Below are 27,618 nucleotides of genomic sequence, written 5' to 3' on the forward strand. Positions count from 1 at the left end.
TCAAAGTGTGTGTGTTTATACATGTAAGGCTTTATTTTGTGTGTGTGTGCATGCATTGTCTGATCCAAAGGCCCTTAAGAGTATTTGACCCCTGTGGGACCTGAACCGCAGAACACAGGCCGACTAAGAGAGATAAAGTCATCAGCAGGAACACACACAGTCAATAAATAAGACCATAAATTGTACACAGTATATTTAGGCGCAGCCAATACAATCATATGCTTTTGATAATGGAAGATGAAGCCATGTATTATTGTCTGTATGGTCTCAAATGTTATACTCTGTTTGTTAGAAACTATTTCTTTCTGTTCTTATGGCGTCTGCATTTATCTGATTTCTGTCTGTGCTATCAGGGCTTCACAGATTCAGAGCTTTCCATTTATGAGGATCTATGTATGATAAGAGAGCTGCTCTAAGCAGGTGAGGTGCAGAGGGTCTGTCTCTCACTGCTGTTTTTCTCTGTGATTTCCTGATGCTCTTCCTCTAAAAAGCCAAAAAAACTAATCAAAGGGGGTTTTCAGTGACTTCACACAAACCAGTATCAATTTAAGTTCTAGCATTTTCTGTGTCTTCACACTATTATTGTGTTGAATTGATTTGAGGGAGTCATGCTTATAATTTTTATATATTTGGTAAACCTCCGGTAATCAGTAATATATGCTTCTATAGTGCTACATCCTTAAATCCATTCCTGTATCCCAGCAGTTATGAGGAATGAGCAGCTATTAAGTAATCACATCTGTCCAATATACATATTTTAAAAATACAACTTCAAAGGTTAAATTCATGATTTTCATAGCTAAATTAGTTCAGTTCATTTTCATAGCTTTTAAATATGTGAAATGGATTTCTGGTCATTAATTATAATGAAGAAAATTACATTTAACACATAACTGCATCCTGTAGGACTTTGGATAGATTGATGGATATATAAAAAATTTGAGGTTGGTAAGATTTTTAAAATGTTTTTACTCATCAAGTCTGCATTTATTTGATCAAAAAATATTGTAAAAACTGTAATAATGGGAAACATTCCAATTCTATTCATAATATATTTGAAAATTTAGTTTTTTCATGAGATGGCTAAGCTGAATTTTGAGCAGCCATTACTCCAGTCTTCAGTGTCACATGATCCTTCAGAAATCGTTCTAATATGTTGATTTGGTGTTTAAAAAATATTTATATTTATTATTAATGTTGAAAACAGTTGTGTTGCTTAACATTTTTGGAAACAATGACACATTTTTTTCAGGATTCTTTGATGAATAGAAAATTCAAAAGAACAGCATTTATTTGAAACCAAAACCTAAAATTATTTATTCACTGTCTCTTCTGGTGAATGTAATGCATCCTTGCTGCATAAATCACACCCCCCCCCCCCACCCCCCTTGTACTGAACCCAAACTTTTGAACAGTGGGATAGATAGATTTGAAGGGTGAATATAATTAGACAGGAAGTGAGGTCATTGGGTTCCCAGTTGGCCTTTGTGTTAAAAATGCAAATGAGGGTGAAAACTTTAATCAGCCTGGTAGAAGCCAGCAGATGTTTTGTAATTACTGAAGTCAGCGAATGACATCTAAATTCACCCTGAACCAGATAGGCACACTGTCAGTAAAGATTCAGATGTGTGATGCTGCCTCATTATAGTGACTCTTACTTTCTGAGAGGATGTTCACTGAGTCTCATCAGCCTTTTCCTTTTATCTGGCCTTCATTCAAACTGATAACTAATGACAGAGTGCACAGGAAAATTGTGTGTCTGTATTGAGTATCATGTGTGGGGGCGTCTAGAGTCATGGTCACTCAAGCATGTCAATTATCAACTGAACCACACTAAATTTATAATACAGGGTCTTCACCTTTTGTCAAGCTTTTCAAGGACCTCCATGGCTAAAGCCTCAGAGAAGGGACCCTGCTGCATATTGTGTGCAATTGAGTTTTGCATTTTAAGCCTGGTCTATAATAACATGCATGAAGTATCATATCAATGTATTTACACACTTTGTTTTGATGCTTACATTGCAAAGCCATTTAAATGGTCATTAGTGATATAAAGAGTCATATACTTGTACTATTTTGCTTAAAGCATTTTTATGTGGGAGGGACAATGAAATGTTTAACTGAACTTTATCTTATTATTGTATTTAAAGGAATAATTCATCCATCCAAAAATGAAAATTTGCTAAAGATGTACTCATCCTCTGGCCATCCAAGGTGTAGATGAGTTTGTTTCTTCATCTGAACAGATTTGGAATTGTGTTGTAGTATTTCATTTGTTGATCAATGGTTGTTGTTGTGTGGTTGGTTGGTGTCGTAATGAGAGTCCAAACAACTGATTAAAACATCACAATAATCCACAAGTAATCCGCATGACTCCAATTCATCATTTAACCTTTTGTGAAGTGAAAAGTAGTGTTGTAGTCAAGGCCACCTATAATCCGAGACCAAGAAAAAACCAAGACTTTGAGGGGTTGAGACCAAGACAAGACCAAGGCAGGGTGAGAGCATGTCAAGACCAAGACCAGACCAGTACTGCTCAAATTCATCTGAAAGATCCACATTTACTTCCTGAAAGAATCTTATATTTAATAAATAAATAGTTATAATAGAAAGACACTATGGAACTGTTATCAATCAAATGAAATAAATAACAACAGAATTCATCTTTGCACTGGCACAGAAGATGCTTCTGAATTGGTACAACTGCAAATGCATAAATAATGTTGAGAGTAATGTTTTAAAAATAACATTTTGTTTATTGAATGTTTATATAAAAGCAGTATCCAATTTTTATAAACTGCTCTTTTGCTCTTGTGATATAGCTTATGTCATATGTTATAATAAAAAGCCAGATCTCATACAAGTACTTTTTTGCAACAATATCTTGACTTTTGTGGGTATTTGTATTAATTTTGTTGACATTTTTGACACATTTACTCGTTAATTTCTGAACCGGCATAACAGTATAATTTATTGATTCTCAGCCAGGGGGCTGGGGGCCACTAGGATGCCTCAACAAACTTCCAAGCAGGCCTCAAGATAACTTTAAATTATTTAAAATAATACAAAACAAGCATTAAAATGTACTAAAACAGCTCAAATATTTTGTGTGGGTGGAGTGTTTTGTTTGGATATTGTTGTGTTCAAATATTGTTGTTTGAAGTAGGGGGTTTTGAGACTGAGATCCACTGGTATAAATAAAATTATTTAATATTGTTATTTAGTTAGTTATTGATTGCATTTGAAGCAGGAAGTTTTACATCTAGTCACATTAATGATAGTTCTGAATAAATCAGACAATGCACTGGCAATTTAGGGATATCCCTCCAGTTGTGGCCTTGTCCGGTCTTGAACCCAAATCCCGAGTTCTCTTAGTCTGAGACCAAGACAAGACCGAGTACAAAAAAAATGTGGTCAAGACCGAGACGAGACCAAGATCTTCCAAAAATGGTCTTAAGACCAGTCTCAAGACCGGTTTTATATACTGCAACACTAGTGAAAAGCTGTGTGTTTGCATTTGTATTTACTTTTGTATTTGTAGGGGTCATGGAAACAATTAAAAACTTTTCTTCTCTTGTAAAAAGTTGTAGAAAAAATTGTCACTGAAGCTGAGTGGAAGTGGATTTTGCTCTCATCTTCAGCACCCTTAAAAATACAGCTAAACTGCTTTTGTATAACAAGCAAGCACAATGTTATGACAGTTTCCTCTGAAGGAACCGCAACATACCAGATAAAACCAGTACATTTGCTTTAGAGAGTGTGTGCAAATCTGAAGTTTTATAAATGTGTGTTTTAATAAATAATGAATGAAAGTTTCATTTTAAAAAGAAGCATCATAAGGTTGCCCCAAAGTGCTTGGTGAATCATCAGTTCTGTGTTATGGTGGTTGTTTTTACCCTTTGGGAGCCTTTATGAAAAGGTTGCTGGATCTAGAAATCTAAATTTACACAGATAAATTCAGTTTTGTGTACTGAGAGTCCTTTGCCTTTGCACAGCTTAGATAAAGCAGAGTTTGTGCTCTGTCTGTTGTGTGCTGGAGAGTCTCTTTGCTTTTGTGGGTTTGGTGTTAATTTGTTTTTGTTATGATTGGTTTAGGGTGTAAATTCTCTTTGTTGTGATTGTTTTAGTGTCGTTCTGAGGTTAAGGTCAATTGTGTTGTCTTGAACTTTGTGTCAGTAAACAGGCAGTAAAACAGACAAGGCACTTAATCTAACAAGATTTCACATTACATCCAGATACAAATATAAACTCTATTATAGTGTGTTTGTGTGTGTGTTTACTTTTCCCTGTTTGCTGATGTGCACCCTTATTAGTATGTGTGTTGTCTGCTTGTATGTACCTTTGTTTGTGCATCTGTATTTAAGTATGCTCACATGAATCCAGCAGGCACACAAACAGATGATGTTGGCATGATGATCCTTTGACTTTTTGATCTCTTTTCTCAGCAAAACCGCTCAGCAGTAAATTTGTGTTTAGCTCAAGGTCTCAAGGTTTGGCTTACTAGCATGGTGACGATTCTGGAACTACACCATCTAATTTTCTCCATTCATGTTCATTAAAAAGTAGCCATGTATTTTGATGGCATAAAATCATTTGCAAGCAACACACACACACACACACACACACACACACACACACACACACACACACACACACACACACACAAACACACACACAGACACACACACACACACACACACAGACACACACACACACACACACACACACACACACACACACACACACACACACACACACACACACATATACAGGTACATCTCAAGAAATTTGAATATCATGGATAATTAAAAAGCAAACTTTCTTATGTTCTAGATTCATTGCACACAAACTGAAATATTTCAAGAGTTTTTTTAATTCTGATGGTTACTACTTACAGCTTAGGAAAATAAAAAATCAGTATCTCAGAAAATTAGAATATTCCATTTTGAGCTAGAGTAGTTTGATTAATTTATAAATTCTGGGTACCTCCTGGGCTAGTTTAGAACATGCAACCACAATTATGGGAAAGACTACTGACTTGACAGTTGTCCAGAAGATGATCATCGACACCCTCCACATGGAGGGTAAGTCACAGAAGGTCATTGCTGAAAAGACTGACTGTTCAAAGAGTGCTGTATCAAAATATATTCATAGAAAGTTGACTGGAAGGAAAAAGTGTGGTAGGAAAAGGTGCACAGGCAACAGGGATGACCACAGCCTTGGGAAGATTGTCAGGAAAAGCCGATTCAAGAATTTGGGAGAGCTTCACAAGGAGTGGACTGAAGCCAGAGTCAGCGCATCAAGAGTCACCACGCTCTGAAGTCTTTAGGAAATGGGCTACAGCTGTCACATTCCTAGAACCAAGCCACTTCTAAAAAATGTTAAAAGCATCTCACCTGGGGTAAGGAGAAAAAGGACTGTTGCTAATTGGTAAACACACCTAGCAGTGCTATTAGTGCATTGTTATTGAACACTAAAGGACCACACACACCAAGGACGATGACTATAACAATAACTATAAATTTCCAGTAATTTGTCAACAATAATGACAAAGAGAAACTATATAATTAGAATCACTTTCTGAACAGTTTTCCAATCAGAAGCCAAAGTAGAATTCATCTGGCAGAGAAAATGCATTTAAGCTTTAGACCACAAAATGCAGCCTAAGTATAATAGACAGTTTATGTCCATTGGTATAGAAAATATAGTTTTCACCATAGTTAAAGTTCTTGGTGTTAATGGGCCTTAAATTCTCTTCATCCCAGTCTATGGAGTGTTGCAGCCATGACATGAAAAACCTTGGAGATTAATTCCCCATGTGTTACCTCAATATTTTCCTTTGGGTTTTTCAATTCATGAGTAAAACAAGGCCCTTTGTTTTGCTCTACAGTGTAAATTGCACACACCTCTACTGAAAAGTGCATAAAACATAAGAACGTTTTGGGTTTAAATGTATGCACTATGCAGTTTGCGTTTTACAACAACACGTCCAAGTATTGTCATGTTTTGGTTGTTAAAGGTGTTGTTTTTCTTGTATATTTATTAACCGAATTATGAAATGTGTTATAGGAAGATCTTATTTTACTCATGTGTTTTAGTCATTTGGGTTTTGACTTCATGGCTGTAGCACACTATATTGTAATCAAATTATGTTCAATAGAGTTATTTGAATTTGTGGTTGTGAAAAAGGGACCTGACTATTAAGGAGCTGTCCGTGGTCCTGAAAAGGTCTAGCACAATGTAAGTAGCTTTTATAGAGCTTTAATTTTTATTTTCAGCTATATAAATAGTTTTCTTACATGATTTGGATGTGTTTGCAATTTAAGTGGTGAATTTTCATGTCATTTACTATTGGGAATTAGACCGTGACCTCATAGTAAGGTGTGGTTTTAGAGGCAACTTGTACTCCTGACTTGGTGACATTCCAAGCTGTGGTATAGTGACATGATTATCAGCTATGTTTAATATTATGATATAGTAAATAAGCAGCTGAGATAGGGAGTGTTTGCAAGTTTTTGACTTTTTGGGTTTAAACTAATTTGCAATATGGGACAATAGGGGCCATTTGTGTTGCTGTAAAACATCCCTCTTTTGGGTTCTGAATTTACTACCATTGTGTCTTTAATACTTTATGAATCAATGGCATTTCTGCAAAGATCTGAAACTGTTTGTGTCAAATGACACAGCTGAAGACACATTAAGTACCTGTTACTGTGGCAACTGTAAATTTTATTTGATCTGTTTTAATTTTTCTGTGAGTCTGTTTTTGAACGTTACATAAACAGGTTACTCCTGAAGGATTTCATATAGCAAGCTGTTCTGTATTCTTTCTGCGTAGTTCTGTGTTCAGACCCTTTCAGGCCAGCTTCATTGTATGGACCCACCAGCTGCAGGTTTAGCGTCATGATTTATGAAACACATTTTACCTCCCAGATTCTGCTGCAGCGATATTAAGAAATGCAATGCTACCCTGGATTTTACAAAGACACATTTAAAATGTTTTTACATTTTTATTCAGCAATTGATATAACAGCAATTAAAAGTATGTTATGCAGATTATTTAAATTAATCTTAAATATTACATATATTAATATATTATAAGCACCAGTCACTCATATTGCCACAAATCACCAACTTTAAGTGAAAATGAATGACATTAAGTTGCTTTGTCATTGCAAATTGCTGTTAGTTGGAACACCCCTTAAGTAATATTTATTAATGGTGTTTTAAACTTTTCTATCATCTTTCCATTCCATAATAAATCCATCTTTATACCAAATATTTGTCTTCAGACTGCTGGGATAAGCATGTTTTACCATGCTGAGAAGAACCAGGCACAGATAATAGCCCCCGTCACCGCAATGCTAATTCACTCCTTTACGATAAGCATTTAACAGGAACTCACTAGGCTTATCGGACTCCAGGAATCTCTCTCTCTCTCTTTCTCATGGGCAGGAGAGAAAGATGTCCTTACTCTATAAAAGTTAGTTCATAAAATGAAGAGAGATTGTTTGAGAGAAAAAGAAAAGGGCTGCTGTGGCAATCACTTTTGAGTGGGGTGATTAATTGGAGGATTAATTGTCAAGCTGGAACAAAGTAGAACATTGTGGAAACATTCTGCTTAATGAAGCATGTTGGGTTGACAAAAGAGCGATATCTCCTGCTTTCATTTTTTTACACACAATTATGCTGCCTCCTGAGATGTCTTGTTTTATGTTAATTCTAAGGCAGCATCCCTGAATCCATTGTATTCAGAATATTATATCATTTCATATATAAACAGTATACAGTAGTCAACATTTGAAGTGGATCAAAACCTTTCATTAAAGTTGTCCTAAAACCAAAACAATACCCGTTCTTTTCTTAGGACAACTTTGATGAACTTTTTTGATCCACTTCAAATGTTGACTACTGTATATATACAGTATATAGCAGTTCCATCAGGTCTCACTGCCACCTTTCTCTGGTGTTAATGTGGTGGATGGATCATTTGTCTTCACTAGCACTGCTGTAGCAACAGAGTCATCAAAATAAAGCTTCTACCTGCTGCCCCCTGCAGAGAGGCAGGAAAAGCTGGAGAGACATGAAGGCGCCTGTAGCGGATTGCACTCATGCTGTTAGTATGCAGGATGCTGCAGTGAGCCGTATTTATTCAGCAGGGATGGTCCAGGGTATGAATGCTGAAATCATGAGATGAGGTGACAGGAAGTGCTTCAGGCTGTAGAGCAGTGCCATAACACTCACACAAATCTCTAGAGCCTTAGATGACCTCCTCTGAGCTCGTACTGAGTCCAAAGGCCCTCTACATCCACCACAGGATGGAGACCTTTAGAATACAGACCTTATTTTCAAAGGTCTCAACGGTTAACCCCGATAAATATTGTTTTTAAATATACAGCAGCCAATTACACTGAAATTCATGCTATAGAAAAATAGTTTGGGTTTTATTTGTAGGGTTCAGATTTGAGAACTAGTTCTCATCAACCAACAAATATGCCGCGCCAACAGTGTAGTCAGATTCATATACAAATGACTCTTACGAGCTGGTTCTTTTTTAATGAATCGATCAAAACGACTCCAGAATGAGTCCTTGACTAAATTGGTTCACTCACTGAATTAGTCAGAGATTGCTATTACTGAATAAACTACTTTGGTCATATATGACTTCACATAAACTGTTATACTGTTAAGTTGTTCTTAAAGGGTGTCAGCATTTGTTTATAATAGATAGACATTACAGGTCCTTCTCCAAAAATTAGCATATTGTGAAAAAGTTCATTATTTTCCATAATGTAATGATAAAAATTTAACTTTCATATATTTTAGATTCATTGCACTCCAACTGAAATATTTCAGGTCTTTTATTGTTTTAATACTGATGATTTTGGCATACAGCTCATGAAAACCCAAAATTCCTATCTCAAAAAATTAGCATATTTCATCCGACCAATAAAAGAAAAGTGTTTTTAATACAAAAAAAGTCAACCTTCAAATAATTGTTCAGTTATGCACTCAATACTTGGTCGGGAATCCTTTTGCAGAAATGATTGCTTCAATGCGGCGTGGCATGGAGGCAATCAGCCTGTGGCACTGCTGAGGTGTTATGGAGGCCCAGGATGCTTCGATAGCGGCCTTAAGCTCATCCAGAGTGTTGGGTCTTGCGTCTCTCAACTTTCTCTTCACAATATCCCACAGATTCTCTATGGGGTTCAGGTCAGGACAGTTGGCAGGCCAATTGAGCACAGTAATACCATTGTCAGTAAACCATTTACCAGTGGGTTTTGGCACTGTGAGCAGGTGCCAGGTCGTGCTGAAAAACAAAATCTTCATCTCCATAAAGCTTTTCAGCAGATGGAAGCATGAAGTGCTCCAAAATCTCCTGATAGCTAGCTGCATTGACCCTGCCCTTGATAAAACACAGTGGACCAACACCAGCAGCTGACATGGCACCCCAGACCATCACTGACTGTGGGTACTTGACACTGGACTTCAGGCATTTTGGCATTTCCTTCTCCCCAGTCTTCCTCCAGACTCTGGCACCTTGATTTCCGAAAGACATGCAAAATTTGCTTTCATCCGAAAAAAAGTACTTTGGACCACTGAGCAACAGTCCAGTGCTGTTTCTCTGTAGCCCAGGTCAGGCGCTTCTGCCGCTGTTTCTGGTTCAAAAGCACACGCCTGTGCATGGTGGCTCTGGATGTTTCTACTCCAGACTCAGTCCACTGCTTCTGCAGGTCCCCCAAGGTCTGGAATCTGTCCTTCTCCACAATCTTCCTCAGGGTCCGGTCACCTCTTCTTGTTGTGCAGCGTTTTTTGCCACACTTTTTCCTTCCCACAGACTTCCCACTGAGGTGCCTTGATACAGCACTCTGGGAACAGCCTATTCGTTCAGAAATTTCTTTCTGTGTCTTACCCTCTCGCTTGAGGGTGTCAATGATGGCCTTCTGGACAGCAGTCAGGTCGGCAGTCTTACCCATGATTGCGGTTTTGAGTAATGAACCAGGCTGGGATTTTTTAAAAGCCTCAGGAATCTTTTGCAGTTGTTTAGAGTTAATTAGTTGATTCAGATGATTAGGTTAATAGCTTGTTTAGAGAACCTTTTCATGATATGCTAATTTTTTGAGATAGAAATTTTGGGTTTTCATGAGCTGTATGCCAAAATCATCAGTATTAAAACAAAAGATAAAATAAAAGACCTGAAATATTTTAGTTGGTGTGCAATGAATCTAAAATATATGAAAGTTTAATTTTTATCATTACATTATGGAAAATAATGAACTTTTTCACAATATGCTAATTTTTTGAGAAGGACCTGTAGAGCATATTATTATTTCTGAAGGATCATGTGACACCAAAGACTGGAGTATATTATATATTACTTTAAATTGTACTATTAATTCACAATATTACTGTTCTTACAATATTTTAGAATTTTTGATCAAACAGATGCAGCCTTCATTATTATTGTTGTTAATAATAATTAACAAAATAAATATTTAAATGCTATACATTTTATATATAGATAGACATATTTCTTTTTGTCATTTTCTTTAATTTGTTTGAAATTCAGGCAAGATGTAATAGCCTCAAACATGGCATATGTCGTCAGCAGCTGGATTGATATAGTGTAAGTTTCTCTGTTGTCTGCAGGGTCTGTTTCTCTCAAGGTGATTTTCTTGTGGCTGATTTAGTCCACTGGGTTTAGAAATGACCTGTTGTCTCTTTAAAAGCAAAGTGTGAAATATAAAGCTTTTAATTTCATTCTGCAATCTGTGCTTTTCCTCTGTTGTTGTCTCCAGATATTTCATGGCAGTTGTGTTGGATTTCGATGAAGGAGAAATAACCAACGACAGGTTGCTGTAATACTATTACATCTCCAATGAGACCAGAACCATTCTGGTCCTGTCAGTTTCACCCATCCTCTCAGATTCAGAAATGTAACATTGTGGTTTATTGCAGAGCCTTCTGGGAGTTAAGGACACAATCGCATCTCTTTGATTTTTCTGATGAACAACCCTGATTCCATGAAAGTTCCTTGCTTTTAACCATTGAAAGAACGTAATCAAGTGCCTGCATTGGCCAGTGTTTACAGATGGTGATCAGAATTGAACCATTTGTTCTGGATGTGCTTTAATGTGATTCTCTGCGTTGTTCAGCCTTTCACAAAGTTTAATTTTAATGAAGTGCCTATTTGCGATTTGCGATCACTCTAGAATATTCTTTTACATGCTCAGAATAAAAATGATTTGCATTTTTGTTATTTTCGATCACTCTAGAATATTCATAATGATGCCCAAGGGTGTGTGCTGACCTGAGCTAAAGATCTCCTTATGGGTCAGTACTCTGTTTGTGCTCTAATTAAACACAAGGGAGGGTTTTGAATTGGTTTCTTTGCATTGTGGTTTGACTATGGTACTGGTGCCATGTTTGGCTTGTTTTAGTATGTAGTCAAATTCAAGTCATCAGAGGTCTGTGCCAGTATGTAACACTAAAAAATAAGAAATTTCCAGGGTTAAATGGTCTATTCTTTAACAGCCTTATTGCCTACATAGATGAAATACTGCAGGAGTTAAAATGTTCTACATATTCATATTTTCAGAATGTGAAAATACTGTCTGCCAAACTATGTGCTTTCACTTGGATATGAAAAACAGCTTTGTTGATATTACCTTAGTTGAGATTAAAAAAGAATGGGGTTTAACAAGCCCTCACTTTTGACACTGAAAAACTCATTAAAATTAACATGTTCTGTTTATTTTTTCTCTCCAGCAATTAAAAAATGACCTTTATGTTAATATGCATTACCCTGTACTTTCACTACGTGAAAATTCACATTAATCACCAGTGTGAAATGACATATGATCCAGCAGCATGAAATAGTTATATCAGAAAGGGAAAACAGTTGGATGTAAAAAAAAACAGCATCTCTGAGCGCTGATGAAGATAGTGACAGGCTGCCCATATGTGGCTGTGATGAAAGATCACAGTGAATGTGGTTTTAATCTCTGAGCAATGTCTCTCAAGGACAACTGCTGAAGCACCTCGAAGTGCTCCCTCTCTCTCCAGGGCCGGCTTTGACGGATGGCCCAGCGGTTCCAAAATGATAGGCTATTATTTTACTTTGCATTGGATAAATGGCAAGGCTTGCAACTCTGTCCTCATAAGGCCTGGCAGGATCAGATGGAGAGGATCGGCGGAGGGCTGTGGGATGTGCTTTCGTCCAGACAACGTGATTTTGTTCCATTCATGTATTGAAGCATTGTGTTTTCCATGACTGTGCAGCTGAGAGACTGCCGCATGATCGCTTGAACTCACGAAAATAACAGTGATTTTATAATCAGGTCGTCTGAATCACGGCAGACTGTTTTGCAAACATCCCTATTAATGCTTCCTTCACGCCCATGGAGAAAATGCCCCCAAAATATAGTTTGCGGAAAGAATGAAAAAGGTCTAAACTGATGCTGAATGCCAAAGTAAAATGAATCAAACTCACTAATCCCCTCCGCTCTCTTTTCCTCTCTTTGTCTCTCATAGATCAGTTAGATTCATGGTCTCCACCGCCATACTTCGATGAAGACAGCTACCTCCCCCTTCCCAGGAATATGAAAGGTTTATCAAGCGGTCGTCCTCAGCTCACCTTCATATCCAGTCACACCTGTGGGCTGCCAGACTGCGATCAGTCCCTTGACCCCTTGCAGCATGTCGGCCCCGATTCCCGCTCTCCCTACCTGCTCAGTCCGACTGAGAGCTGCCCTCTGGATCCACACCGCTGCTCGCCCCGCAGCTCCATCCACTCGGAGTGCATGGTGATACCTGTTTCTATGGCATCTGACCACGTTTCCAGCAGCACATTTCCTAGAATGCACTATAGTTCACACCACGATGGCTCGAGAGACGATGGCTCCACTTCTCACGGTGGAGGTGGCGGTGGTGGTGGCAGTGGAGGGATCGGAGTTGGCGGTGGGGGCAGCGGGTCTGGGAAGATGAATCGTATTCCCGCGAACCTTCTGGACCAGTTCGAGAAGCAGTTGCCGATTCATAGAGATGGTTTTCACACGCTACAGTACCAGCGCACGTCTGCAACCACCACAAGCAGTGAGCAGCGCAACGAGAGTCCCGGGCGTATCCGCCATCTGGTGCACTCCGTCCAGAAGCTCTTCACCAAATCCCACTCACTCGAGGGGTCATCCAAGATGAACGGCACCAAGGGAGACTCTCGCTCAGACAGCGGTCACCACCACCACCACCATCACGGACATCACCATGGGAACCACAAACACAGCAAACGGAGTAAGAGTAAGGAACGCAAGTCAGACTCCAAGCAACGCTCAGGGATAGCAGGCTGGTGGAGTTCTGATGACAACCTGGACAGTGACAGCACCTACCGGACTCCCAGCATCATGAGCCGCCACCACGGAGATCATATCACTCACTGTTACCCGGACACAGGCCATGGCCACTTTGGTGACCTTTCGCTCAAGACCTCCAAGAGCAACAACGATGTGAAATGTTCTGCATGCGAAAACATCTCGATGGCCCCCGAGGGCAAATTTATGAAGCGCAGCTCCTGGTCGACGCTTACTGTCAGCCAGGCTAAAGAAGCCTACCGCAAATCTTCCCTCAACCTGGAGAAACCGACCATGCCTCAAGATCTGAAGTCCTCCATGAGGCCTTGTCATTATTTGCAGGTGAGATCTCGTTCATGAAGATGTGACTGCTGGTGATATTGTGCTGTAAGACATTGGTTTTCAACCAGAGGGCCTCACCAGACTTAAGGGACGTCAAGATGACTTAATATAACTTAAAGACAAAATCAGCATAAACTAAAATGTAAGATATTTGTGTAGCTGACTAGAAAAACCTGGATGTAAATGTTATCCTAATTATAAATGTGTCGTTTATAGACCTGAAATCACTATGGGCATTTTTATACTTTTTTTTTTTTAATATTCATTTTTGTATTCATGCTAAAAATATTTATATGGTAGAAATTGTAAGCAAAAATACTTTTGAAATTACTTATCCTTCTTATCCAGAAACTCATCAGAAAATCATTTGAATATTGTTGTTGACCATGTGGGGCCTTGCTCTCAAAAAGTTGAGAGCTGCTGTTGTAAGAGGAGATTCTTGAATGTCTGTGTACGTGATGGGCGTAAATATTAAGTCATGCTATTCATTTTCAAAACAAAACTCTGTGTGGCTGCTTTCTGATCCATGGCTTATTGGTGCCTGTAGATTGTTGTTTAGGATTCAGAGGGTTCCCAACAGAGTTGAAAGTAATAGTCCACTGAAAGGGTTGTTACAGAGGAGGGAATATGTTGTTTACGCTGGTGAAGAATATAGCCTGATCGAAATATATGTGTGTGTTGTTGTTGTGAGTTGCTAATGTGCTAAATTGAGAGGCAGATTTATTGGTCCTGTCACTCCGACTAGACCAGTTTGTTCCTGTTGTTTATGTATGGAATTATTGCTAACAATGAGTCATATTGATTAGCATCGATCTTTCTGTGATACCGTATGATGATCACATTTCGTCGGGATGCATTATTCATGGTACTGTCAGACCAATGGATAATAGCTTCTTGCTGTTTCCTAGTTCATTTGTACAATCAGGCCTCTTTATCCTATATACAGATGCTGAATTATCACAGGTTAGCATTGTAGCAAAATGCAATCGCTTTCCAAAATTGCTGAAATGAATCACATATCTGTCACAGTAGAATACAGCTGCTATGCGAATACTTCTTGAAATTGCTTGTCCTGATGGGATCATTATTGTGTTTTAGTACATGCCCATGGCACCTTTTTAATAATATTAGGCCTACTTTAAAGAAGACAGTTATATTGCTTTAGTTAATTCAATCTTGTTTTAGAATATGACTGTTCTTTTTCAGAACTGGTTCCATTTTTTTTTTTAATATCTCTTTGAAACAGGATACTGTATGAAAATACTCAGACAATGTTTACACACGGGCGGTGCAAACAATGTAGTGATTTCTGAACAAACAACTCTAATGAGTCAATAGAATAGAACGGTGAAGGAAATGCTGGGTAAGTAATAATTTTTAACCATTTGCAAATAATATTGTAAAATATGCACACATTTATTTTTATTTGTCTTATGGTTGGTCGTTTAACATTTCTATCAGTTGTAAAATAATGTTTTGCTATTTTCATCTTATCTCAAAACTGACGATTCATGCTGGAATTCACACTCTGCTTCTGTGAACAGTAAACCCTGCTTACTTTGATTTGATTAGCCATCTTGGGGGGACAATTTGGCCATTTCTAATTATTTAGGGGGACTTGTCCCCCTCAGGGTTTGTGGTGGTTACAGCCCTAGTCTGATTGTTAAAACTAGTGAATCTAATGTGTTTATACTTTTTTTTTTTATAGTAAGTGATAAACATTTGGAACAACCAGTATAGTCAGATTTCAAAATAAATGAATCTAATGAGTCAGTTCTTTTTAATGAATCAAACACAGCATAAAAATACTAAATACTAAAAATAAGTGAAGCTACTGACTGGTGGTTTCTATAAAATTATGTGCATTGTGTTCATATACACATTATGCACTTTTAAAATCAGTAATACTGTAATTAAATATTAATGAATTAATAACAGTATGTTAGTACATTATTTAGTACAGTTCTTTAATATATAGTTAAAGTTGATTATTGGATTGCATTTATGCAACATTTAAAAATACTGTAAAACAACATTTTTGTATGTATTTATTATTTAAATTATTTGTTAATTTTACAATGGAATTATAGTTTTCACAAATATATATTTTTTCTTTAAAATTGCTAAAATTATTTTCATTCTGGTCGAGTTAGTCTGTGGTGGTCCAGCAAGCTGGTGAATCTGATTGACCTGTACTGTAGCCTCACTGGCTAGTTAAGGAGCCAGGTGTAGAGACCAACATCTCAAAATAGGCAAGCATCCAAAACACAACATATGCTGGTCTGTCAGAACTAGTTAGTATTGCAGATGTCTGACTCGAGCAGTTAGATCAGCAGGTACAATGAAAAAACATTCTCAGTAAACATCTGCTGACATAGCAGCCTCTACTAGTCCTGGACTTATGCAATAGCACAGCAGAAGCAGTGAGGCTGATGGCCCCATTGAGATAATTAATGAATGGATGGATCTGAGTGTTTCCTCAGGGAAAGAAAGAATCCACAGCGAAAGAGAACCTAAATCAATATTAAGTTTTATGTTGTAGAGGCTTGTGGATACCTCTTTTGGGTCCCACTGAGTCTACTTAGACAGCTGGCAACAGCTTGTCTTCATAACAACATTGTGGTAAAGCTTGTTATGGATAGGATTCTGTCTTTGCCCACTAATGATTGACAGCAAGCTTTATATGAAGACAAAAGTGTACCTTTACAGGTCACAAAAGATTGTTTGAACTTATAAAACAAACACATTTTTTCTTTCAGCAAAAGTGCAAAACCACTTTCAGCATCCATTTTTTTAAAAAGCCCAATGGGTTTTTGTCAGTAATCACTCCTAATTCTAATTTCAGCTCAAACATGTCTGTGATAAAAATGTGGACTTTCACTGAGGGATAAAAACAACCTCTTCCCATCTGTCTTTCTGAGCAATGCAATTAGCTTAAGTGTGTTTGTATTTCAAATATGTCCAAATGGATTAAACATCAGCCTGCAGAAAAAGAACAGAAACCGTCCAGCAGTCAATGACTGTGATGCATCTCTGGGTCAGGCATTTAATAGGTTCTCTCAACCCCAACAAAAATAGCCTGTGCCGTCTATCACGCCAGTGCTATTTTTGGCTGCTGTTATCGATGCAGCCCACTGTGACGCAAACTCTCCGGGAGGGACGTGTGCCCCTTCATTCTGATGGTCCGGTGTTCTAAACACCGCATTCTGAGTGGCAATAAAGCAGCTATTTTCACTTCAGTTCACTTCATTACGGGCAAAAGCCTCAGTGCTGTGATGGATAGCAGAAGAGTTCAAACTGGCCCCTAAAATTTTTAAGTTGATTCATGTGGATTTCGAATGCTGCTTCCTAATATCCTATTTATATTTATATAAAAATATCTTTGAAAAGTTGCTTGATTATTGTAGGTTGAAAAAAAAAGTTTTTCTGGAGATCATTTACTTTAAACTGGGAGATCTCTCTTTCAAGATCTGATTATTTCTCCCCATTGAGGTGTTTACATTAAGGCTTTTCATTGCCTGTAAACTATGGATGCATTATTAAAATGCATGGAAACTGTTGTCCCACAGCTCAGGGTGAAGGCCTGTCCTGATTAAAGTTTAATGGCCCATTCATGCAGAACACAAAAAAAGAAAATAATTTTCTTCACAAGTATTTCTTTATCAGTATTTTTGTCTTGTGGTTCAGGTAAATGTCAAAGTATCCTTTAAACGCAAATGGCAAATTATTTTTTCTTGTTTTAAGCAAGAAAATTGTTTTTTCTTGTCTTTTTCGTTTTAAGCTTTTCTTGTTTAAAACTTGTGTATTTAGTTGGATGAATGCTTTAAAAAGGAGTGGGTTTAGAAAAATACAATGTTTTTCAAGATACACAAAGGAAAAACTAGTGGGTTTAGTAAAATATGGGTATTTCAAGATACATATTAGTTTTGAGGTTAGTAAGATTTTTCTTCTTTCTTCTTTTTCTTCAAGAAAGAAAAAGAATACAAACAATGATTTTGCAGTGTTCAGGTCCACATGTTGATTTAATGTTGGTTAGCTACTAAGTTTTTCCGCTGCTGAATTCCTTAATATTGCTGTTGGGCTGTGTAACTGGCAATAAATTTTGAAAATCTGCTCATAGATTAGATGTACTTGTAAAAATAAGATGTAATTTCTACATAAAAATTAGCATTCTGAATGAGAATGTGTGGTTGCATATAAACTGCAGCAGTGCACAGTACATCATATCATGAAGAAGATGAAAGATCCTAAGTATTAACTCACTTTGGATGACGATAATAGGCTTTATGCAGAAGGTTGCATAAACAAACAGGAAAACAGATCTCATTGCATCCGCTTGTCAGAAAAAGTGTTAACAACCGTACGAGTTGACTGTGTTATGTATGGACTTTTAAGGTAACCAGCTAACCTACCTAGTTATTTTTATTGTTGACATTTTATTAGACTTATTATCTGAATGTTAGTGAGAAGAATAAAACTTTAAGATATGAGTCTGCTTATTCAATGGACATCGGTCATGCTCGTCTTTGGTAGCTCATTTGAAGGTATCTTGAGTAAAACAGCTTCATATTTAATGAATATGTTTTTTTTTAATGCCTAATTTTTTATAGTAATCCTGCACACATAATCATGTAACGCAGTTAAACTGCTCATAACATAATGTCTCCTCTGTATTTCCTAAACTCAACTACAGGAGGAGACAGATGATGTGTATTCAGTCCCGTTGGTAGTCACCGCATCACATCCCATTTACATAAAGTTGAACTTTTCTCAACAGTGTGAATGTCCTTAAGAGTAGCACTGAAAGTCAGAAATGAAGTATTCAAGCATTATGACTTTGACATTTCAGTAGAGGTTGCCAAACATCGCTGGGTTTAGTCCACTGCACTGAGAACATCAGAAATATTCACTCCCTGAATGATAAAGGATCATGGGAAGAGTTTTAAAGGAACAGACCTCTCTTGCTGGGCCTTGCAGTTTCTAACAGCAAACTCTTTCACACTCTTACGCAGAGTTTACCATTCTCATTATGATTCCAACTTGCTCTTTCTCTCTTTATTCTTCACCTGCATCTATAGGCTACAAGAAGAGAGGATTGCATTTTAATAGATTTTCTGATAGGTCAGTGAAGGTGAATCTAATAACCAATTAATAAGACTGTTTACAAGCCAGCAGGAGCCAAACAGCAACTCCTGCACGCACACACATACGGACACAAAGAGACTCTGTCTTAACAACAACTCAATAAACTGTGAGAGTCAGACAACTAAAGAGGTCAGACACAGCTGGGTGTGTGAGTGTGTGAAGATGGTAAGGGAATGTTGGTGACTGCAGATGTTATTTTTGTCACTGTTTGTCCCCTAAATGAGCTTGAACATGTTTGGTCTTTCAGAGGAGATAATCACAGACACTTGTTCAAAAACAAACAAGTAAATTAGCTTTAATATTGAATGTGTCTAAATAGCTTAAATAGCTAATTAGGTTCAATTTGAGTAAAATAAATAAATAAATGCCACGGATCATTAACATTCAGTGCTTCTCTGAATTTAATTATTTTTACACCACTCTAATTTATTTTTTATTATTTTATTTTTTTGTGATTTTAAACAACATTATATCATGCTTTGATAATGAGTTTGTGGTCGATAAGATTTTAATGTTTTTGAAAGTTTCTAATGCTCACAAAGGCTGCATTTATTTGATTGAAAATGCAGTAAAAACAGTTATAGTGTGAAATAATGGTTTTCTGTTCAAACAGTAAAATGCGATTTATTCCTGTGATGGCAAAGTTGAATTTTTTAGAAGCCATTTATCCAGTCTTCAGTGCCACATGGTCCTTCAGAAATCTTTCTAATATGCTTCTAATTTGGCGCTCAATAAACACTTCTTATTAATTGCTTCTTGATATTTTCAAGTAAAGTCAAGTCTGCTTTATTGTCAATTCTTCCACATGTACAGTACATACATACAGAGTTGTACTGAGTTTGAGTTGTACTGCTTAGTATTTTTTTTTTTTTTTTTTGAGTTGTACTGCTTACTATTTTTGTGGAAACTGTGATAATTTTTTCAGAAAAAAGAAAGAAAGAAAGAATAAAGATATTACTATTATTATTATTTTTTAATCCACTGAATTAAATACTTTAAAAATGAAGCTACCTGGCATCAGTGCAGCAATAGCTTTACATTCTGTAGTCTACAGTTAATAAAAAATAAAACTAACATTATAAAACAGAAAGCTAAAACAATAAATTCTGATTGAATGAGCTACATTAGTTGTCATATAAATACATGATATATATATATATATATATATATATATATATATATATATATATATATATATATATATATATATATATATATATATATATATATATATATATATATATATATATATATACATATATATATATATATATATATATATATATATATATATATATATATATATATACACCTATGGCCATGCATCATACAAGCGGAACACAGCCTGCTTGGTATTTTCGCATTAATCCATGTTTATACGTTTGTATAAACTGAATAGCAAAATCTTCCCCAGTTGACACACTAACACGCTGTATGATACAGTCATACTGGGGGAGGGGGTCTCGGATCTCAGTGATTTATCAAGAGTTTTACACCACGGATTGTGTCTGTCCTCTGGCGTTTTTGGTTAATTAAATGTCTAAAAATATCAAACTCCTTCAAGACTTAATTAACCTAAAGTCTTCTATGGATTATGTGTGTATGTGCGTGTGTACAAAGGTGTCCGTGACATTTACTAATTTTCATTGACTCCTGGATCAGAATTGTTCTTCTTGTAGAATGCTAAAGACCAATGAGGCTGCTGAAATGTGCCCCTTGTCACCTGGACAAGAGGCTGTCCGATAAACAAAAGGTTTTGGTAAAAGGACACAGAGTTAATCAAGCTGTTTGATATTAAATGTCATGTACTGTGCTTCAATTGATTCAAATCCTTAATGAAATATGTTGCATAGCCTAACAATTGTGTACTTTGAAACACTGAAATTTCTTTTAAATTTCAGTTGTTCCAAACTTTACATTCTTTCTTTAGTAGAACAGAAATGGAAAGATTTTTTAAAGAATTTTGCTGGTCGACCAACATTTAAGTCACTATTAAACAATAATCTTCACCTCCAGCAGATCATATTTCAGTAAGCTGAAAACCCAAGAAACAGAGTTTAGAAGTTGATTTTTTTTAAAGCCTCTTGTGCTTACAAAGGCTCTGTTTATTTAAACATATTTTGAAATATTATTTTCATACAAATTTAATATAATAAAATAATAAATAGAATTTATTCCTGTGGTGGCAAAGTGTTTATAAATATGAATAAATGTCTCTACTGTCATGTTTTATCAGTATAATAAAATAAAAATCAGTTTTAATATTTATTGACCCCACACTTTTGAATGGTAGTGTATATCAACCAGTTTATTAAAAATAATAAGTTGTTTGAAGTTGAAATATCATGAATGTTCTAAAAAGATCTTCAGTGAATAATGACTTAAATTTAATGTTGCTTTTCACGCAAAGCAATCATATGACTTTTTATAATGGAATCTCAAATAGATCAGTTTTATGATGATTTAGGGTGCATTCTGAAATCTTGAAAGTGCCACTCCCACTTTATTGAAATTACATGGAAAAGAGCAACCAGCACAGTTCTTTAAAACCCTCCTTTTGTGTTCCACAGAAGAAAATAAAAGAATAGTTCAGTTCTTTTGTCACTGTGTTATAATGAATACATCTTTTGGCCTGTAGAACTGTAGAGATGTGTGCTCTGAGAGGATGTTTTTAGAGTACTGATGTAAAGTAGTGTTCTGAAGGTTATGAGGATGAGGACGAACGGTTGCTAGGTGACAAAATTGGTCTTTGCTAGTGTGAAAGGAGAACACGTCATAAATATGTCAGTGCTTTGTTTCTGTCATGTGATCCCTCAGTCAGGTATCAGATCTGAGTGAAACATTATTCGTTCGCAAGAAGAGAATTCATTAAGCATTCAAGATCATGACGACAACGGTAATATTACTCAGTCACTGTCCACAAATAAAGATAGTCTGTGACAAGTGATTTCTGTGAAGATGTTTTCGGGGATATTGCCAAGAAGTAAATGTCAGCTGGTATAGGTGATGGATAACAGTCGTGACAATGTCACCGTGTCAGCGGTGTTGGCAATGAATTGTGTTGAGCAGTCTGTTTTAATGAGCATCCGGCCGTTTACTGCATACGCTGTTCTTATTTTCTTGGTCTTGCTGACTGCTTAGTAAACAGACAGACCTACTAAGGAAGTTTTTTTTTTTAAGCTACTCCCTTTTCTCTTAAAGATAAGATTTATTCTTCACTCAGTCACTCTTCTAACAATTGCCAAAAAAAAAAAAAAATTGGGCCTAAAACTCTGAAAAAGTTTATTTTTAGATGACATTAAGAAGATGCTGATAGTCAAACCTCATACTAGCTGTTTTATTTTCTGTTCATTTTATATACGTTTTGAAATAATAGTTTTCAATTTGCAATTTAATTTATTTTTCTTTATTTTAGAAATATATGTTTGTCTGACAAAAAATAAAAAAAAAAATAAAGGGGACCTATTAGGCAAAATTCACTTTTATAAGGTTTTTGAACACAGATGTGTATCCACAGTGTGTGTAAACATTCAGACTATAATGGTAAAAATCCACCCACTCCTATTTTATAATCCCAATAAATCTTAAACAATCTTTCTCTAAACTGTTATAATTAATAGTGATATAATTACCAATGATATAGCCTACACCATTGAAATCTCTTTAGTGCTGTCTCGTGCTTGAATGGCTTAAAAATTTTGTATCTTTTTTGAACGGTTTTGTGTTTGGATTTGTTTGTTTACATAAAATTGATTCTTGTGTTATGAAAGAAATGTTTGGGATCCCACGATCAAAACTTTATCATGGCAGAAAAAAGAGAGAGATTTGTGTGCTTTCATGCCTTAAAAAGGTTACAAACAAATGTCATGGAAACCAAATAGATTCTTTTGGTTTGCAAACAAGAAAAACTGTCATATATTCAGTTTGGTGGATACATCAGCTTTGCTAACAATTCTGTCTTTGATATTTATATATGTATGTATATATGTCATAAGGGGAATGTGCGTCTATGCTTTATTTAATTTTTTCAGCTTATAATTATATATCCATTATATGAAAACAGTATTTATGTACATACAGGTCCCTCAGGATGAATGGGGAGGGAAAGATGAGGAGATCCCATGCAGAAGGATGCGGAGCAGCAGTTATGTTAAAGCCATGGGTGATCAGGACAGCGGAGACTCGGATGGCAGCCCTAAAAACTCCCCACAGAAAAGCGTGCGACCCAACGCTCTTGTCAGATCTGTGCTGCAAAGACAACTTTCAGACCAGAGGTAGGATTTTTGATCAGCCAGTGATTGATCATCTCATTAGAAGCCCCATCTAATCAGAGGTTAGAGTGATTAATGAACAAAGTCATAAAGTAGAAAAAAGGCATGCAATCATTTATCTACAATCACATTCTGCGACATGTGGGATCCTTTTTGTTGAATATGCATATGCTTTTTGATCTCGTAATGAGCCATCGTGAAACATCTGCAGTCACATCACAGATTGTACATTATAGACTCTCTTGTTATGAAGGCGGGACACCCTGGTTTAACGTTTGAAACCGTTGTTTAGTTGTACCAGTAAATTTGAGTCAAAAATTGAAGCAATTAAGATGACAAACACATATATAATCTTAGAAACGAGTAACTGAACTTACTGCATCTGTTTATCAAAAAGCAAAGCTGTCTGTTATAGAAAGTGACTGTGAGTCAGACATCTATGACTAAGGCAAGAGCCTTCTACAGTCTGCTGATCATGTCATGCACTGAATACTGAATGCTGAATACTAAATATGTCACACAAAAAGGCTAAACCTTCAGTTATATCTGCAACAAAGAAGTTTTGTTTCACGTTTAGAGATTTCAAGCCCACTAAGAAGTGAAACTTTTGGATATTTTCTCCCCGTCTTTGTAAACATTCCAGATATTTTTCCATATTCAGCCAGCACTGAATTTTGGAATATTCCTGTTACACTGCACCCGCTTTCTCACACAATACCACCTGGTGCCTTTGTTCTCTCCCAGACGTGAGGATTATTTTCTGCTCCGTATTACAGGGGCTGTACATCATTATGCAAAGCTTTGAAACATGATGTTATAAATTTGGCAAGACTGCCTCTCTCAAAGTACATCTAATGAAAGAGATTGTAGCACATCAAATGAGCTCTTCCCCTGAGTAGGTGCATGGAACAGTGCATTCACTGCTTATTATGAAAAGGTATATTTATACAGTATTATGATTGTATGGTGGCAGGGATTCCACAAGAAATGTGCATGGAACAGTGCATTCACTGCTTATTATGAAAAGGTATATTTATACAGTATTATGATTGTATGGTGGCAGGGATTCCACAAGAAGGTGTGACCCATTAAGTCTAGCTACAGTTTAAGTTAGCATCGCATTCAGGTAACAATTTGCACCGGCCGCTTTTGAGAAGTCCATAGGCCCTTTAAAGGAATAATTTTTCCAAAAATGAAAATGTGCTCAAAATTTACTTGAAAATTTTGTTTCTTCATTGGAAAATATTTGGAGACATTTAGCATTACATCACTTGCTCACAACCTGATGCTCTGACGTGTGCCGTTAGAATGAGAGTCCAAACAGCTCATAAAAAACATCAAAATAATCTACAAGTAAATCATCATTTAATATCCTGTGAAGCAAAAGGCTTTGTTTTTTTAATAAACCAATCATTCAAGACAAACATCAAATCATTGTTTCCGGCAAAAATACAAGTCCTCAATCTATAATATTGCCTTCTCCAGAGAAAAAGTTGTTTAATCTGAATCAGAAGAGAAATATGCACAGATCAAGCACCATTTACTGTAAAAGTGAAAACATTCCATAAAAGTTCTATACAAATATGTCGGTGGATTTTGATGTAAGAGGACACAGGGGACTTTTTACACTGCAAGCGGCATTATTATGGCCTGAGGGGGCAATTCACTTAAAATTTAATTTTTTAAATGTACTATTCCTTTAAGTAAAGTAGATCTCATGCATTCTCCAGAGAGCTATTTTTTGTTTGTGCTGTTACTTTAAGAAAAGGAGCAACACATCATTAAAGATCTAACCGCAGTACAAAAATTGTTTATAAAATCTGTCTTGAGTACATGACTGTGATTTACTGTATGTTAAAACATGCTGAAATGTAGTCTCTACCAAGGAGAATATATGTTTATCTCTACAGCTTTGTTATGCACAGACAAAAGCCAATGGTCTTTGAGAGCAGTAGGAACTACTTTTGAGAGACAAAATAAAATGGCTGGGCTGCCTGTCACACATTTTTGTGTTTATTATTATTATTGGTGGGATTGATTTGGATTTTTTATTGTTTAATTGAAAACTGACGTAACTTTGCACACATTGGCATGTTTCATGCTTGAACTCCTCCTCCTAGAGCTCAACATTAATGACCTCAACATTATATTTGGTCAGTCTTATCTAAATGCCTTTGCAATGTTAAATTGCTAAGATCATACATTTTCATTAAAGGGCATGTCATTTACATGCCGATATTCAGTTATAAATTATAGTGCCACATGTTCGCAACAGGAAATGTCATGTTTTACACTACACTGTAGCTAAAATATGTAATGTCCAATCTGCCCCAAATATTTTGTTTGGTAAGAGTCATGGCCTGAAGACATTTAAGGCCAATATTCAGTTATAATCATAGCACCACCAGATGGCAGCAGGAAGTTTGGCACATATTAATAAAATATTCCTCCTACATTTAACACTTTAAATGCATATTGCCCACCTTTCACTGTTTTCCTAAGGCCAACGGGTGGAGGTGCCTCTGGGTGCGAGGGCCCTTTCAACGCTGCATGCAGCTTTAATTTAATTTATTATTTCTATTATGTTATTTTACACTTCCAAATGTCATTTTAGGGTTTCATATATAAAGATTAGTTTAATCTGTCTTTGTATTTTTAGAACTAGCATGTTCTTAACTCTTCCTTTGGAGATTCAGTGTGGTCCACTTCCCAGCAGTCATTCTAGAGATGGTTTTGCACTCAATTCAAACCAAATGTTGTGCCATGTTCTGACACTTTTTGTCGATCCCATTCAAGCTATTGAATCTAGAGGAAATGGGTCACCCACTGTTGCCTTCTGTTATGAAAATTAGACTTGAGAACACAGGCTTAAGATTCAAACAGGCCATCTGATCAGTTATCTGCCTAAATATGCTATTGTGGCTCTTCCATCTTGTGTGATGAATGCCTAAACATTTATGATTGCCCTCACCGACTGAAGATTACTGACATGCTGAAAACACAATGGCTTTTGATTCTTGATTCTTACAATGGTTCTTTCAAAAAAAATCAAACAAAGGCAAGTAAATGTAACACATTTTCCACAAAAATATTAAGAAACACAACAATTTTTAACATGTTTCAATAAATAAATGTTTAATGAGCCCCAAATCAGCATATTAGGTTGATTTCTGAAGGATCATGTGACACTGAAAACTGGAGTAATGGCTTCTAAGATAATTTTGCCATCACAGGAACAAATATAATACGAACCAATTATTTTCAATAATAAAAATGTGTCATACTATGTTTTCATTTTATTTTTTATCAGATAAAAGCAGCCTTGATGAGAATGAGAATTCTTTCAAAAGCAACAGCAAAAGTTACAGACTCGAAACACACACAAACAATATTGTAATAATATTAGGTAAATATATAAAAAATACAAAATAATTAATTTCTAATTATATACTTGTTTTTATTCTATTTTAATAATTGTTTTGGAAAAACCTTTGCCGGGTTAAAATTCTGCCTTATGCAGTCTCACTTTTGAAACAGAGCAATGTTACATTTTCCACTAAGGAAAGAACAGCAGTACATTCTGATGGAACAGTGCAGACTTGGCAGGACAGGGGTGATGATGCAGTGACAACATATCAAAGCACTATAAGCTTTTAGAGTGCATGCAAGCTGATCACTCAAGACCAGACATGTTCACAAGTATCTGAGGACCAAGTCAAGTCTTTAAAGTATTATGTGTTTTTAGTGGAGTCCAAGTCAAGTCTTAAGTCTTTGAGGTGGAGTCCAAGTCACGTCTCAAGTCTTTGTTCTATTCTTTCAGCTAGTTTTTGAGGCTAAATTTGTTTTTATTTATTAATTGTCAGACAAAATGCTGCACATTTCTTTATAAAATTGATAGACAGTCAGTTCCCTGATACATTCATATAAACTCCCATACCATATGACTTGCGTTTTTTACGAGTCTTATGAGTCACAAGTCCAAGTCAAGTTTTGAGTCAGCTGTTCACGATTCCAAGTCAAGTCCCAAGTCTTTATTTATGCGACTTAAGTGTCCAAGTCGCAGACTCGAGTTTCCATCTCTGCTCAAGTCAGCCTCATTTATCTCTGCATGGCCCAGGCCCACTGATGGAAATCCACAGAGAATGCAGGAAGACTGCAAGAGGGTGCTGACAACACACAGCCAGCAGCAGCTCCACAGAATGATGAGAAACACTGACCTTTGGAGGGATTCATCACCAATCAGTGTTATTGAAGATCATTAGTTCAATATACCATCTTAGAGTGCAGTAATTTAGACAACCCAGACATTTGAATGGCACCAGGACATGAGAGCAACCCACTCATAATTGCTTTAGAGACCTTTGCAATCTCTTAGTATATTGTAATGTGCTTAGATTTTTAACAGCCTGCTGGGAATATTGAGAAATTTTTATTTAATTGCCCCCTTTGTGTTGGCAAATTAATGCACCAAAAATCCCTATGTTTTCCTTCAGTATTTTGAAAAGATTCAAAAT

General features: G+C 36.4%; 1 protein-coding gene across 7 annotated transcripts in view; it reads left to right on the plus strand.

Annotated features, from left to right (window-relative positions):
• LOC109107962 (disks large-associated protein 2-like) overlaps window positions 1-27,618 on the plus strand; it is a 128,151-nt gene that overhangs the window by 75,136 nt on the left and 25,397 nt on the right. For 6 of the 7 annotated variants that reach the window (XM_042774064.1, XM_042774058.1, XM_042774059.1 and 3 more), the window contains 2 exons: window positions 12,535-13,688; window positions 22,914-23,107. In XM_042774064.1, coding sequence (XP_042629998.1) covers window positions 12,535-13,688; window positions 22,914-23,107 — 1,348 coding nt within the window. Of the gene's footprint in view, window positions 1-11,298; window positions 11,335-12,534; window positions 13,689-22,913; window positions 23,108-27,618 lie in introns of those variants that run through there. The other variant, XM_042774061.1, reaches the window with a different exon arrangement.

Source organism: Cyprinus carpio, chromosome A17, assembly GCF_018340385.1.
Source record: "Cyprinus carpio isolate SPL01 chromosome A17, ASM1834038v1, whole genome shotgun sequence".
In the NCBI taxonomy this organism is placed as follows: domain Eukaryota; kingdom Metazoa; phylum Chordata; class Actinopteri; order Cypriniformes; family Cyprinidae; genus Cyprinus; species Cyprinus carpio.